Here is a 17477-nt window from a genome sequence, read left to right as displayed (position 1 = left end):
ATACTGGCAATTTTTTTTCTTAATTAACCATTAAAAGCTGCTTAGCTTACTATTTGATATAAGAATGTTGGTTAGGAGAGAAGGAAAATGGGAATTGTGCATCTGACAAGCATGTTTTTTGAGGAGGGTCTTACAATGGAGGCTAAAACCTGAACCAGTCATTTTATTAATTTTAGTTTTATTAATCTTAAACTTTAAGGACATAAAAGAACAAAAAAAGTTGGGCCCAGTGACATAGGTCTATAAATTATATGACTTCAGGAGGTGGACAGCCTAGGCTACACTGTCTCAAGTACAAATAGAGTATAACTCTTCCTAACATAACACATGGCTTTTAAGCTATTAGTAATACTACTTAAAGGTAAAATCTGGTAGAGACTATTAATTGTATATAAAGGAAGACTGGGGTCATATTACTAAGTCTACAGAAAATATAAACCTTTGAGTGTTATGTTCTATACAATATATGAAATCAAGATTTGCCCTTTCCTTGTTTCATACGATGCAAAAAAGACAAGTCTAAAAAAGTATAGTATTAGGTAGGTGTGGTGGTGTACTTTTTTGTTGTTGTTTTTCGAGACAGGGTTTCTCTGTATAGCCCTGGCTGTCTTGGAACTCAATCTGTAGACCAGGCCGGCCTCAGAAATCCGCCTGCCTCTGCCTCCCAAGTGCTGGGATTAAAGGCGTGTGCCACCACTGCCTGGCAGTGTTATACCTTTTTAATTCCAGCATTCAAAAGGAATAGGAATTTCATAGGAATGCAAAGGAAGTGTACATAACTGAACACTGGAATTATTTAACCCTGAATTTCCTGAAGACTGTCACAGAATGTCAATAGGAGTTAATGGCAATGAAAAACCTGTGACCTAGAACCAGTTCTGGTGGTATATGCCTATACAGCACTTTGGAAGCAGGGGCAGAAGGATGCCCATGACTCTGAGGCTAGCTTGGTCTACAAAGTGGATAGCAGCTGGCTGGAATTATACAGCAAGAGGTCTACCTAACAGGAAAAAAATTAACTTACAAAAAGAAATTTGGGACTAAAAAATGGCTCAGTCAGTAAGAACACTTGCTTTTCAAACCTGAAGACCTGATTCATATCCCCAGCACCCACACAGCTGGATGTGTCTACGATCCCAGTAAGGGGGAAGATAGGCAATTCATAAGAACTCCCTGGCCAGCTTGCCAGTGTAGCTTTTGTTCCAGGGACAGGCCCTGTCTTAAGTCAGTTACTGTGGCAAGAAAGAGAAGAGAATGACATCCTGCTCTGGGCTCTGCATGCACAGGCTGAGTATATCCCACATATACGTGCTCCACACACAAAAAGAAAATTCTATGACTTAGGAAATTCTAGCTAATAAAAATCTAAGGCTGGAGAGATGGCTCAGTGGTTAAGAGCACTGGCTGCTCTTCTAGAGGTCCTGAGTTCAATCCCCAGCAACCACATGGTGGCTCACAACCATCTGTATTGGAATCTGATGCCCTCTTCTGGTGTGTGTCTGAAGACAGCAATAGTGTGCTTATAAATAAATCTTTTTTTTTTTTTTTTTTTTTTGGTTTTTCAAGACAGGGTTTCTCTGTGTAGCCCTGGCTGTCCTGGAACTCACTCTGTAGACCAGGCTGGCCTCAAACTCAGAAATCCACCTGCCACTGCCTCCCAAGTGCTGGGACTAAAGGTGTGCCCCACCACTGCCTGGCTATAAATAAATCTTAAAAAAAAAAAAAAAAAAAGGCTGGGCAGTGGTGGCACACGCCTTTAATCCCAGCACTTGGGAGGCAGAGGCAGGCAGATTTCTGAGTTCACTGGTCTACAGAGTGAGTTCCAGGACAGCCAGGGCTACACAGAGAAACCCTGTCTTGAAAAACAAAATAAAACTAATATAGTTAATTATATTATAAAGACAGCCCTGCTAACCAGATACAGTATATCAAACTTCCTATACTGTTTGCAGATCTTTGTAACTAGTACTCCAAGGAGGTAATTTCCAGACATATTAGAAATCACTCAAACATACATACATATAATCAGTGTTCTAATTAAATCTCATCTGGTTGAGATCAATCCTTGACTTTAAGTTATCTAAAGTACTGAATTGCAATAGGGTCTAATTTGGTTGACAGACAGATACAGATTAGTTTTTAAACGAATGCTTTAAATATGTCATCTATAGCACAATCTTTCTCCCCAAGACTCAGAGAACTATGTAAAACAAGGAGCAGAAATATCCTAAGAGCCAGATGTTGTGTAATGCTGTGAGAAAACTATTTTAGACTTTTAACAGATCTACTGCACTCAAGAATGTACAACAGTTAAGAGTTGTTTACCCAAAACTTGCACAAAATCAAGCCAGTCAAAATTACAGCCTAGATGAGAAAGATATTTAGGAGGCTCCATCCCTCGGTAAGGAACAACTGACAGGTGAGAGGGTCTGGTAGGAAGTGTCAATTTTCTTCAGTTGAATGTCAGCCCTGGTAGGATGCCTATGTTCCAGTGGGGAAAAAAGAGGACACGAACTTGGATATGGTAAGGGGGAAGGCCCTGGGAAGAGTTGGCTGAGGTGTGGATATGACTATAATGCATTGTGTATGTATATATTAACAGAGTCAATTGATATATTTTTAAAAGGCTTGAAATTGTAGCACATAATGTGTTTCCAATCTAGCACCATTTAAAAAAAAAAAGGCAGAAATATTTCTAATCCTTGTGATTATGCAGATTATAAGCAATTCTAACTATTTGAAAACTTCACAAAATTGTCTATGTCAATAAGAATACCACTTCTTCCTTAAAGAGAATGGAATAATTCAGTATTACATCCATTTATTATCTGTTGACATATGTGAAAACTTCATAATCCACAAATTTAGGAAAAGGAAAAAAAGTTGTGTGAGCACAATGTTAAAAATCAATAATTATTCAATACTTTCTTACCTGCCCAGTTCCTTTAGTTTCTTCTGGAATTTACAGTGGATTTTCCATTGCCATTTCCCCTCTGGAGTACTAAGTTCTTCAAGGAATGTCAAAAAAATTTTAAGGCTCTCTGTTAGAGGCAATGAAATTCAGTTTTTAAAGTTAGTATTAAATATTTTTGGAAGAAGTGCTTGTTTGTATTTATATAGACTTATCTATTTTCCTATTTACTATGACTTATCTTGCTCTGAGGGGAAACTTAAAACTGTAACAGCTACAAACAACCCAATATCAATACCACTACCAGAGGAATCCAAGTGCCACAGCAGGTAATACAGACCAGATGTACATGAAAGCATTTATATATAAGATAGAGAAGAATTGTATGTAAGGTAGCAGAGGCTCAGGAAAATACAGAAATAAGCCAGTAAACCATGAATGGCACAATAAGTAATTTTTTAATTTCATAATTTTCCATGAAAACCTAGGGCAACCACACCCCAGAAATCACATGCTGAAAATAATATACTCATCCTTACCAATTGTGACAACCTCTGGATTTAGAATTGATTCATCCGATACAATAAAGCCACCAGATACAAATAACTCATTGTATGTATGATTTTTAACATCATCCAGACTATCAACACCAGCAAAACTAACACATGGGAGCTTCTTTAAAGTCACCAAGCCAGGTACCTGTTAAATACCAAAGAAAACCATAAAAAAGATGGATAAATGTATCTAAATATAGATTTACCTAAGAAGTCTAAAACAAAAAATACTATTACTCAGTATTGGAAAGTCACACAATATTTTAAGTATTACTTCGTAGTAGTATAAACTAACATTTATGAACAGAATACTAAGGAGTTTACATTAGGCTGAAAACACAAAATGGATAAAATGCTAATATATCTCTAACCCATAAACAGCCAGAATTCAAACCTAGGAAGCGGGTGTGGTGGCACATATCTGTATCATACCACTTGAGATACAGAGGAAGGAGGATTAGGAGGTCAGCCTAGGCTACATAGTTGGGAGTCTTTCTAGGCTACACAGGATACTGTCTCAAAAAGATAGGGTGGGAAGAAAGCATAAAGTGCAAGAATAGTAGTGAAGAGGCTGGTCTGAGGCAAGCTCCGAAGATCAAGATAGCATACCTCAAGTCCAAAAGGTTTGTCTGCATAGTCAAATATAGATAACAGTACAAAGGGTTAGCAGAACACTCCTTACCTCTACATTTAAGAATCCAGCACATCAGCCGGGCGGTGGTGGCGCACGCCTTTAATCCCAGCACTCGGGAGGCAGAGACAGGCGGATTTCTGATTTCGAGGCCAGCCTGGTCTACAGAGTAAGTTCCAGGACAGCCAGGGCTGCACAGAGAAACCCTGTCTTAAAAAAACCACAAAAAAAAAAAAAAAGGATCCAGCACATCTTAACTAATTTGAATGACAGGGAAGATTCTTAACATTTAGTAATAACTTAAATGTTTTGCAAATATGCAATTCTCACAAACTGGTTCCTGTACAGGTACTTAGGAATTTATCTTTATCTTAAAAACAAAATCTTTGTTCTCAGAATACGACTTAGCAATGAGATAGTTTTAGAGAACAAAATAGTAAACAGGACTTTGTCTACCTTGTGAATGAAACCTGCAATGTCTTCATTTTGAATAATAATCAATAGTTTATCCAAGTTTGATCTTCTCTCCAAAAACTGATTCGGATGACATTCTGTATTGCCTAATTTGGTAAGATACTCCTGTCAAAAAAAAAAAAAAAAACAACTAAGTCAACATTAACAAACTTTCTAGCAAACATCAATTTATCATGAAAAATGCAATATAAGCTGATAAGCTGATTTACCTAGGACACTATGAACTTTTACTTTAAAAGACCATAGAGGCCATCATATCCATTCTTACGATTTGAACAGACATTTTCACAATTTTAGAAAGCATATGTAATAAAGCTTAACTGCTGTTAGGACAATGGGTTAGTCCAGACTCCTGACCCACTTACCTGCACTATGACAGTAACTCAGAACACCACCACTGACCTCCAGTATGGCAAATCCAGGACCTGATATTAGCTACTCTCGTCTCCTGTTTTCTTTCCTTGGGCTGGCTTAGGTATTTGGGGTACTATTACCAGAAATACTTTCCTTCAGAGCACGTGTTTGACCACTGAAGATCATTTAATCCAAAAGGAATTCATGTGACATTTTTAGTATGAGCAATGGTATTCACAACTAATATTACCATTTCTGCCAAATTTACATCTTCAAACACAGCAGCCTCAACCATCTAGCATTTCTCTCAATGTTGGTAATATACTACTATCTTTCACAGGACATGGATAGTAAACACTTAGTTCCCTTATACTTTGCCTCCTGGTGAAACCCTTAGCCCTGAAGCAGACTGTATGATCCTGGAGGGGACGTTCTTCATTCCACAAACATATGAGATAAATTTTTCTCAACTGTAGCAGAGCTGGCCAAATAGCACAATCAAAACCTAGGTTGCTTGACTATCACTCATCAAGACATTTTTGTATAACTAATATGAAGCACATATTCCACAATGATTTTTGCCATCAACTCTGAAATTTTTAGGAAGATCTCAGATTACCTAAGTTTATTAATGAAAAGGTAAATAATTTGACAGGACTGCTGGCAACTGTCATATTTTTACATTAAAAAAACTTCATAATTTTAATTTTTCTGAATACTACTGTTTGACTTAAACAAAACAGACTAAGAAATACTTTGAAGTTTAAATTGTTGTTAATAATCTTTTACTCTAAAAAAAAAACAAAAAACAAAAACAAAAACAAAATAATCTTTTACTCTAACAGTTTTGCAAGAAAATTGCCAGTAGATACTGACTAAAAGAATTAAAGTGCCCTTCCAGGAGCACCCCTGAAGCAGGGTCAGGTGGATCTCTTGAGTTTTAGGCCAACCTGGTCTATATATAAGTTCCAGGATAGCCATGGTGAAACCCTCTTTAAAAGAACAACAAAAAACAATGTTCCAATCTAATTGTTTACAAGACATATGACTTAATCTCTTACTCTATGTAAATAATAACATGCTATAATTCAAAACTCCATCCATAGAGAATTATATTTCCTATCTCTTCACTATAGATGTCCCTTGGGTGTTTAACAATCCATCTTTTAAAGGGAGAATTACACTGAAGACATCACATCAGTGTTCAGCTTAACTCTTGCCTAGCACTATACCAACACATGGCTATGGGCTATGGACAGACTTCTGTGTTAGAAAAAGTTGAGAAGCTCTACATTCAATCACACAGGACAATAATGTAAACAAGTCTCTTTTCATCTTCCTAACAAAATGAAAGGAAAGCACAACAGTACTAGCGTCCCTTTTCATTTCAATGCTCTTTCTGTATTACTTGGGATACCACATCAAACAAGCTAACATGAGATACCTTATAAAAGATAAAAGGATTAAACATTTGTCATCAATACGAGTTTCTGAACTATTTTGTTTTAAGTCATTTTCAATCCTTCTGCTTCCTCTAACAAAACAGACAGAAACTTGTCACAGAAAATAAATTCCATAAATAGGAACAAGTAGTTACTTCAAAACCCAAAGACCAAATACCTGAAATGGTAGTCTATAGTTCTGGGAATCTTTTGGGACCATCACACTTTCTGATCTTTAGTAGCCCTGACATGGTCAAGATATCAAAGAAATGACAAATAAATGTATTATGATGCCATTTCTGGACAGGTGTTTTCATTGGACTGATAAAACCCCATATGAGATGAATACCAGAACTTTAATTACCTCTCTAAACAAGTAAACGTGGCCTTATTTTAAATCTCGAAATAAAAGGCTAGCAAGATGGTTCAGCAGGTAAAAAACTACTTGCTATCAAGCCTAAATACATGAGTTAATTAATCCCCAGGGCCCACTTAGTGATGAGAATTGATCCTCACAAACTATCCTAGGACTTCCATACAAGCACCATATAGTACCCTCCAATAATGATAACGAAGACTAAATTAAGTAAATCTGAGTATGATCAGAGGTTTCTTCCTTATCCCCATGATAGTAGGGCTCAAACTTACTTAGCTATAGCCTCAGGAGGCCCATACACATATATATCCAGACAATCTAAAATTCAACAACAACAAAAAAAGTCTGACACCAACAATATTGAGATCATAGGTCCTATATGTTTAGTTCAATGCACTATTATTCAATTATAAATTACTAAATTCAGAAAATATATTATGGCCACCTTTAAAATTCAATTTTGCAGAGGTCAGACCATCGATTATATATAGCACTATGATTACCTTCTCATTAGTTACCTTTATTTCTTTGCAAAGCATACTCTCCTCTTCTTCATGAATATAAAATTTCACAGTATTTTTCTGGACGTCTTTCATGATTTTAACCAAACTATTAAATACTTCAGGTTCTAACTGGCTTATAAAATTTGAAAGTGCTGGTTGTGCAGAAATGGTTATATCACTGGGTAATTTTGTTATTTCTTTTTCTGTGGGTTCCAGGACAGTATCACCAGGTACAGTGTGATCAGAAGTCAATATTAACTCTTTGCAGTGGTGCAGCTGATTCATTTCTACTTCCATTGAAGAGGAATACTGTTCATTAGAGCTGTTATCTTTTAAATGTTCAGAACAGAGTGGCTCAAAAAGGTCTTTACTGTTGAAGTCACTTGAGGAAATTGATACAACATGCCTTCCTAGAGAATTCAATGCTGTTGTAGTATGAGAATGGTTAGGGCTTACTACTGGTGGCAAATTCACACTCTTAGCCGATGCTTTAATAATAATAGTGTTTAGTTTTTCATGCAAACCATCTACAAATTCCTGTACACCAGCTTTAGAAGTCTTAGAATATATAAACTCAGAAAGGCGATTCATCTTCTCTTGTGCTGAAAAGAGAGGTGTGGAAATTGTACTAACATATGAAACATTCTTCTGCTTCAAAATTTCTTCTATCTTTCTAGAGAAGAGATGGAACTCTCCTAACACTGTACTCTCTGTAGTCTCGCTCACTGTAGGAAGCTCTGCTGCTGGCACACACTGCTCTTCCACTGTCGTCGCCTGACCTGCTACAGTGTCCTCTTCAGTGGTACCTTTTACAGTGTCTGTAGACGGAGAGGATGGAAACTGGTAATCACAGCTTCTTTCTCTATTGATGACCCGGGGATCATTAGGAAAGGCCTCCACTGGTGGCAGACACACCAGCTGTTCTCCTGGTGATTTCATTCCTATACAAGAAGAGTTTATTGTAAGAGCAATCCAAATGGGTAGTATTAAAAAAAAAAACAAACGAAAAAAACTCAGTTAAAAACACATCAGCTCAGATATGTATTTAAAAATATCCACTGCAATTAAAACCTCAAAAACTGTGTAAACCCCATGTCCTATCTGCTCTACTTACAGGCTATGCTTTGGATTTCAGTAACAATGCTGAATATTTCTTCCAAGTGTTCAAAAGTGCCTCTTTAAGGTTTAAAAACAACAACAAAAATAAAAACAAAGACAAAACCCACTAGTGCCTGACTGGCATAAACAAATGTTAAATCACTTCTATTCTTGCTTTCCTATCACTCTATCCATCTGATGTTAGCAGACTATTGTAACTGCTGTATTCCATGGCCAAGTAATGACAATGCCGTGTTAGATTAAGAATGGAATCTAAAGCAACTGGAAGAAAGCCCAAAAGAAATATTGCAGTGTTTAAGATCTTAGAAAATTAACTACCTATTTTTTAGGTTGGCTCTCACATGTAGGTTGGCTAACGGATCACCTACAGCCTACCAGATTCATTCTGTCAGGAATGAAAGGCTCAACAAAATAGGAACTGAACATATTTCATAGCTGCATTGACTAGTACCTTAAATAATGCTCTCAGGTATTTTCATTTAATTTGTAAATAATTCCATAACAAACAGGACAGCTACTACAAATTTTGGATTGCAAAGTCTTTGTGTAACCCAATGGTAATGAGACTACAACTTTTGACTTGTAAATGGCTCAGTCTATGAGATCATACTGTTGTTTTCCCCACAAACCTTAAATTCAAATATGATTAAGTTTTTAAAACTACTTTTCAAAACAATCACCCTAAGTCTATTTTTAAAAATAAGAGGAAAATATATTTAACACTGATTTATAGTTATATAGTTTTAAAAATAAGTCAAGATCTTTGCTTAAAAATTTATTAACACAAGTATGATTGAAAACTGAAAACAAATTTCCTTAAGTCTTAGCTAACGTGATTTCCTAACATATCACTACTATAGTATAGAAAATAGTGACTCTTAAATCAGAAAGTACATTTATAAATTTTCAAACCTATAGTACCTACAGTGAATTTACAATCCAAGTTTATGCTCAGATGTAGCTGTGCATTCTTTCTACAAAACAATTCCATTTTTATTATCCCCATACTTGCACTTTTTTCAATGTCATGACCACTGCATTCAGTTACTGCAAAAACACTTACAGAGCAAGAAAAGCAGGCACAAATGTCAAAAGAACAAGGCAAGCAAAACATCCAATTGGTCAACAATTAAAACATACAGAAATATAAAACTCATGTTCTTTAAGACTGAGGAAATCTGAATGTTCTACACTTAAAATTTACAACATTAAAAATGTAGTTAAAAATGCATATAAAATATATAAACAGGTATATAAGAAGTTGGTAACCAATGGTTGACCTATTGAGGGCAAAGTAAACATAATACTTTTTTTTTGTTTTTTAACCCCCAACCCCATTCTCCTTTGTTTTTATGAGGTGGGGTCAGGGTAGCTTTGAACTCATAAATCTTCCTGCCCCGGCATCCTGAGTACTAGGTAAATTGAGAGCAACAATCTTGATTATAGTAATAAGTTTTAAAAATATAGGTAGTTAGTTGTATGTCTTTAACATATGTTTGAAATAAGAGCTAGGCTTGAGCCACCATACCACTTGAGGAGGCGGGACCCATCAAGATAAGAATTTTAAACATTTAAAAAAAATTAAATGTAACTTAAATATCTACATAAAGTTTTCCATGTTAAAAATTTCTAGGGGCAAGCCAAGAATGGAGCATACATCTTTACTCCTAGCACTTGGGAGTCAGGCAAATCTGTGAGTTCAAGGCCAGCCACATCTACATACCTAGTTCAAAGACAGCCAGGGCAACACTGGGTAACCTTACCTTATACAGGGTTTCAATAATAATACTAACAATGATAACAACCATAATAATTTTAGAGGGATAGTCAGTGGGTAAAAGCACTTGCTATGCAAACATTAGGACCACAGTTCAAATCTCCAGGATACATGTAAAAAGCCAGGCATGGATGTACATGAGTGTTACATTGTGGGGTTGAGAGAGGTGAATCTCAATGACTTGCTGGCAACACAACCTAACTCAAAGGGCAAGCTTCTGGTTCAGTGAAGACCCTGCTTCAAAGCAGTAAGGACAACAGCAATAAAGGAAGAAACCAGAGTATTCCTCTGGCCTTCATATAGATGTATTTATATCTACATAGTCAAATGTACTCCCCATACTTAATACACACCCACAAGTCACTTTATTAAATTATTAAAGTAAAATAGATTTCTTTAAACTGTGAATAAACACCATTCAATTTTATTTTGTATAAGTTACTCCAAATGACTTTAAGAACAACACGTTCTGAAAAGTTCATTTTCATCAATGAAAAGTACATCTTCATCAATAAATGATTTAACAGATGTCAATGTCTATAATACGTGTTATTTTACTGATTGTTGACAAAGTACCAGTCATTTGACTTTTAACATGTGAAGAGAATGTATTATTTCTCATATGGCAATATCACTTAGATCTAACTTCCAAATACAAAATATACAGTATCTCAAGGAAAAGAAAAGTGTATGTCTATAGAACATTATGAAGTTCAAACAAGGTAACTGTTTCTCCTACAAAGAATTACTGACAATATACAGCATAGATGAAACCTTGACATAAGTTGAGTGAAAGAGCCAAACAGGCATGAGTGGATTCAATTTATCAAGACAAAAATTAAAAATATGGTAAAGAAATTGAGATTAGTGGCCACCTGTTGTAAATATATATATCATGACCCAAGAAAATATAGAAGTAAATACGGAAGGGTCCTGGACTGTTGTACATTTTGACTTGGGTAGCAGTCACAGTTTATACCTATGTGAACATTATTGAGCTATACATTAGAAATTTGTGTACTTTACTGTATCATGTATTTTCAAAAATAAATCATCTTTCCTAGTAGATAAAGATCTTCTTTATGAGAAGGGTTAGTTTATAAAGAAAGCCATTTACCTTTACTTATAAATTTAAAAACCTTCAGACTTTTCCAAGAATACTAAAAAAGTCATGTAACTTTCTTCCTAAATTAAGATAACAAAAGAAAGTAAATGGAAACATTTAAAAAGATCACTATCAATCTCAAGCAAGAAAATGTCACAAATACACACAGTAGAAGTATGTATCTACTGTGAAGTAGAATCTGACTGAGGTCAGTCAAACAAGGGAGACTATCATCTATGTATTTACTGCAACTAGCTAATCAGTAGTATTTTTGTTTCTGGAAATAGTTTCCAATCTCTTAAACCATCTGCAGAAGTTAGCTTCATACTTAAAATTCTCAAGGTTATGAACAGAGTATGAAAAGGTAAAAAAAAAAATGGTTTTTACATTCTGTCATTTAAAAATAAAGATTGGTTCTTATAGACTATCTGAAGACACACATTAAGAAAAACATTTTCATTTTCCTAAGTCACTCGATCAGATAGACAAGAACACAGATTATGTGTGTAACAAAAATATCTCATACAATTAAATTAGTAATTTAAAAATGATAGTTAAGAGATCTTGCCTAGACTTCTCTGTATGGAGCACAAAGTAAACCCATGCCCTACTTGAAGAACCAGAATGCAACTAGCAATTCTGAAGAAGGGCATATTGGGAAGAAAAGCAAAGTGAGCCTTCTCACCTGGTGTTTGTTTCTCACCATGTTTCCCATGCTGGTCTTCAGGGCTTCCTGCATTCCCTCCTGAGGAAAGCATCCATTAGATTTGTAGACTCTCTTCAGATACCAGTGACGCCCATTAGGCACCTTTCAGACAACCACAAATGCTAACAAAGGAATGTTCCTTCTTTTCCCTAAACATTTTTGATAGGTCATTTGGAAATGGGAAGTTGTTTCCCTTTCCACTCAGATGATGTGGAAGATCAACACCTATATTCCTTCTTTAAACAACTTAACAGCAATTATGAAGGTGTTTAAATGAAGAAAGGTTAAGATAACCACCACCTACAAACTACTTTCTATTTGGTTTCCAAGTCTCACTATGCCTCCAATTTCATAAGAGTATGAATTCCCTCTCTAGCATCAGGTCTAGGGTCTCTTGCCTTCTCCAGGAAGGTATGAAGTAGAGAAGTATGAAGTGCTGAAGCCCACGGAAACTCATCGAGTTTTAGAAATTCTTCTCAGACTCCCTAGAGGTCTCATAAATTGTAGGTCACAAGCCATCTACTTTTCAGCAAGTCATTCTTCCTTCGATTTCTTTCCAAAGGCTAAATAAAGGTACAGGAATAGAAAAGATGTGCCCAGAAAACAATTCCAAATATATTGAACTAGCAAACATGAATAAGAAGTTGGAATATTAAGAGCATGTAGTGTGTGCACAGACAAGTCAAAATATTACAAACGACAATCTTTCAACACCAGTGGTTTAATGAGCTTTCATTATGTATTTGCATTTGGTCTTTTCAGGCTGTGCTCCAGAATGAATCATTAGGAAATCAAATTTCCTTCACACAGATGAGCCTCAACATGACCACATTCTAGATAACAGACAGCTTGTTGTAGTGAAGTTTTAGGTTAGTAAGTTGAAAAGTAATGGCTACCCAAACAGCATCACTTCATTCCAACACCTACTTCTCCAAGTTGCTGTCAACAGTTTTCAATTGATAATAGGCACACTAAACTCCATTAGAGTAACTATGCCCTAAATCTTATATCAATAGGCCTTTTTGCAGATACTGGCTGATGTCAATGAAGAACAGTAATAAGCAAAATATTGCTCAAAATAAAGACTCATGGCAGAGCCAATTAAGATAGGTACCTCATGACCCAAGACTGGAATCTAGAAAAGATGAACTTCTTCAAGAAACTGGTCCTTGAGTAAAAGGAAGCAAATCTATTACCGAATGAATTACTACTCCTTACCTGTAATTGGAATCAATTTCCAATGTATTTCTGTCTCTTCATCATCATTTGACTTAGAATGTTGTCTAAGGAATCCATGCTCAATGGAAACAGTGGGACAGAGACTGCACTCTTCAAAATTATTGACATTAATTAAATTCGGATCCTAGAAATGAAAGTACATGCATTTAACAGTTTTCCTTTTAATTTTAATGTCAAAACTATACTACTTCCTTACAGCAGATGTACAAACTTCAGACTACACATTACGAATGAGTAAAAGCAACATGGTAACGTTGTAATACTCTAGCTTCACATTAAAATATATTTTGCCAAGGCCAGAAATGATAGCACTTGCCTATAATCAGAATCAAAAGGCAGAGCAGGAAGATCAAAAGTATGAGGCCAACCAGGTTTCTATAATGAGTTACAAGCCAGTCACAGATTCAGAGTAAAACCCTGTCATAAACAAACACTTCCCCCCAATAAATAAAATAAACTATATATATTATCCTTAAGGGTTATCTGAAGACTGGCAAGGTGGCTTAGTGGATAAAGGCACTTGCCACCAAGCCTGATGACCTGAAGTAGCTTTCTTCAGGATCCACACAACAGAAAAGAGAGCATGAACCTTCAAAAGTTATCCTCTGAATTTCACACATATACACAAAATTAAAATACAGTAAAAAAAAATTTATGAAAAGATATTTTTGGAGTGGGAGAGATGGCTCAGCAATAAAGGACACTAACTGTTCTTGCAGAAGATAAGGGTTCAATTCCCAGCACCCACATGGCACACATCTTAACTCTAGTTCTTCTAAAAGATCTGACTGCTCTACTCCTCTCAGAGGGCACCAGGAGTGGGGTGGGGTAGGAGGGTGTGGTACATATACAGACATGCAGGCAAAACATATGAATAAGATAAATAAGTAAATCTTTAAAGTAATACACACCACACATGTAAACTCGTGTTGATTTAACACAGTAACTGGTAAACTCTTATATTTTGAATTTTATACGTGATGTATTTATATTGTAATTTAAAAATACCGACAATACTTAAATAAGTAGGAATAAACCCTATAATTACAAAAACAGGAAGCAGGCAAAGCTCAGCCCACACTCTCATTAAACATACTGAGAAATACTAACAGTACAACTTAATATTTCAATGCCTACCACATAAACCTCCTACCACCATCTTCTCCTTAAAATAAATATCCACAAACTATATACAGAAAGGCTGAGACATGTGTACATAACTTTCATTCAAAGGCACAAGAATTAATTAGCTATGAAATCTTAAGTATATAGTGCCATCTTGTATTATCCCTCAATAATTCAGCTACTCGTTAAGAAAAGTACTAATGCAGGAAATGACTTGTCTACTAAGCACGAACCATACATAAACAAACCGAATTCCTAACTAAACTAACCAAAACTAAGAATTACCTCAAAGATAATCCCAAAGGCTATTCATTTGTATTTGCACAATATAGAACACTTAAATTTACGACACTATGTTACAAAGTTCAGTTGCTTCATCTGCCTCACCTTGATTCTGTTAAAGCATAAAACAGCCAGGGTTTCTAGGATTTCTTTACCAAACAGTATGAAATTAACTCCTGCTATGCTAATCTAACAATCTCGCCCTAGTTTTATAATAGGTAGACCTTAGATTATATAAATCACATAAGAATGTAGGATCAATTACTTCAGTATTTATGTTTTTTCAACAAGAATAGCTTAAAATCACCCTCCTGGACAAACACTTTTACTTAGAAGTATGTCTTTGTCTTTTGGAAAGGAAAAGCCACTCCCTGAAGTATGCCCATACTGTCTTGAGGACACACACAATAACTAGAAGGCTATGTTTACTCTTTCAAATGTAGCTTATGGTTAATGCCTACCTCACTGCTAGATAGAAGAGTAGGGTACTTTACAGATGATGCTGCATCAACTTCTAGCAATGGACTCTGAGCATCCTTACAATGCACATTTTCAATTTTTGTACAAGCAGGCTGCTCACATTCTTTTTTATCTAAAGTAGGGTTCAACTCATAATCACACTTTTGCTTTAGCTCTTCATAGGTTCCACTGCTACTCAATCCTAAGGCCTTGTTGACTGTATCTGTCAGGAACCCATCTGAATGTCGTGCATTGGCTAGTGCTTCCGATAGCCAATTATAAAGCTTGTGGATATCTCCAGTGTTGCATGCATCTTCCTGCTGCAGTCTCAAGTTAGGATCATGTCCAAGTAAGCCAACAGACTGTGGAGATTCTGAGGAAAAGAAAGAAAAGTCATCTCTTGTATTTTAAAAGCTAGTATACTTATTATATAACAGGATGATAAAATGTAATATATTATAAAAATCCAATGTAACTTAAAAGTCACTTGTAAGACACTTATGGGTAGGAACTAAATGTATTTATGTCCTTTACTATAACTGTTTCTGAAAATTTGATGAACACATGGAAGAGCAACAAGCATGACCAGACTCTTGTTAGTCTGGAACAGTCTTGAAAAGCCAAATACTGGAAATGAAATTTATCTTAAGTTAACAAAACAACACAGAGAAAATTCTGAAATGATTAAGGAAATCTAAAAACCAGGAAGGACACAAAAGAGCTAAGACATAGACACTGAAATTAAAAAGACCTAAATCAAATAAAGAAAAAGCCTTGAAAGTTACATAAAACAACAGCACAGTCAACTAGAACTTTCTGTGATGGTTAAGTGCTCCTTTCATTATATTCTAATATAGTTGTACAGCTGGTGAAATGTATTTTTATTTCATCTTAATTAACTTAAAGTTAAAAGATATCACGTAATGCCTACCACATAGATAATTCAAGGGTTCCAGGTCTGTTGACATTCACCTGTCCCAAATACTTGGGAAGCCAAGGCAAGAGGACAAGTTAACCTCATTCCTAGACTAAAGAATGAGTTAAAAGCCAATATGGGTAACTTAGTTTAATATTGCTTCAAAGAGAGAAGAGATTCGGAGAGTGCTTATCTAGCATGAGCAAGGCTTTTGGTTCAATCACAGAATAAAAGTAAATAATAAAGCAAGGACATTAATCTGTCCAATCTAGTAAGAGACAAATGTATTTGAAAAGCAGACAAGTAAAACTGTTCAATAAACAATAGAAGATATAAGAATGTGAATTACTGCAAATATTCCTGAGCACAAAACTTCAAACTTCATGCTTCTGAATAGCCAGTATAAAAATGTTAAAACACTATATAAATATTTAACTTACCTGGAATACTTAAACACACTATGACAAAAATCTCTCATTTCTATCAACTGAAAAGGACACAACAAAGCATCAACAGAAATTATATGCCTGAATATAGGAAACTTAATTTTAATTTAGAAGGATCCACTCATTAAAGCAATAGCCTAAAATAAACAAACATCTCTCACTACATAAACAAAATTTAAAGTATAGGAGCTAACTTCAAGCGCTGATTAAAAGTGATGAGTACACTTTATCATATTAGCCCAAACTAAGCAATTTAGAAATATGACATACCAGAGTAAATGTTTTCTATATAAGATCAGACTGTAAATATTTTAAACATCATGGGCCATACACAGTCTTTGCTGTAATTCTGCCATCTCAGTGTGAAAGTAGCTATATACACACAAATGAATGGCCATGATTTATTTTATCATAATTTTCTTTACAAAACCAGGAGACATCACTTTTATTCTTTAGCGGCTTGAAGATCTGTCTGTCATCATAAATAACATAGTATTTAACTAGACCAGAAGTTCATGACCAACCAAACACTTCATCAAAGGAAATAAATGATTATTAAGTACTTCCACTCTGGGAAGGCAACAGAAGAAATTCCGGAAACATGAAATATACAAAACCAAACCAGAGCCTTCTATTTGGATTCAGAACCCATTTTGGTCGTGGCAAGGTAACTAACTAAATTTAGGATGGTTTATGTTTTCTTGGATTGTACAAAGAAAAACTGAGGCCTAACACACACTTGAAGAACATACCTTGTTGAAAAAGAAAAGGACCTCAAGCAAACAGCAAAAGAAACATATGAATGGAAAGAAAATAGAAAGTTGGCAGACCGGGCGGTGGTGGCGCACGCCTTTAATCCCAGCACTTGGGAGGCAGAGACAGGCGGATTTCTGAGTTCGAGGCCAGCCTGGTCTACAGAGTGAGTTCCAGGACAGCCAGAACTACACAGAGAAACCCTGTCTCGAAAAAACCAAAAAAAAAAAAAAAAAAAAAAAAAAAAAAAGTTGGCAGACTGCAAAGGTTACTGTTAGTACTAGCAAAAAAGTAAAATGGAGTGG

General features: G+C 35.5%; 1 protein-coding gene across 3 annotated transcripts in view; it reads right to left on the bottom strand.

The window, feature by feature from the left end:
* Tasor (transcription activation suppressor) overlaps positions 1-17477 on the bottom strand; it is a 52065-nt gene that overhangs the window by 3919 nt on the left and 30669 nt on the right. For 2 of the 3 annotated variants that reach the window (XM_028754088.1, XM_028754089.1), the window contains exons 15-21: positions 15060-15430; positions 13171-13315; positions 11932-11991; positions 7261-8186; positions 4553-4675; positions 3451-3610; positions 2933-3041 (exon numbers count right to left, since the gene is read on the bottom strand). In XM_028754088.1, the coding sequence (XP_028609921.1) occupies positions 2933-3041; positions 3451-3610; positions 4553-4675; positions 7261-8186; positions 11932-11991; positions 13171-13315; positions 15060-15430 (1894 nt within the window). The remainder of the gene's footprint in view (positions 1-2932; positions 3042-3450; positions 3611-4552; positions 4676-7260; positions 8187-11931; positions 11992-13170; positions 13316-15059; positions 15431-17477) is intronic. The other variant, XM_028754086.1, reaches the window with a different exon arrangement.

This window comes from Grammomys surdaster, unplaced genomic scaffold (assembly GCF_004785775.1).
Source record: "Grammomys surdaster isolate TR1022 unplaced genomic scaffold, NIH_TR_1.0 125979, whole genome shotgun sequence".
In the NCBI taxonomy this organism is placed as follows: Eukaryota; Metazoa; Chordata; class Mammalia; order Rodentia; family Muridae; genus Grammomys; species Grammomys surdaster.
Note: the sequence above shows the minus strand (reverse complement) of the source record. Positions and strands in the feature narration are given on the sequence as shown.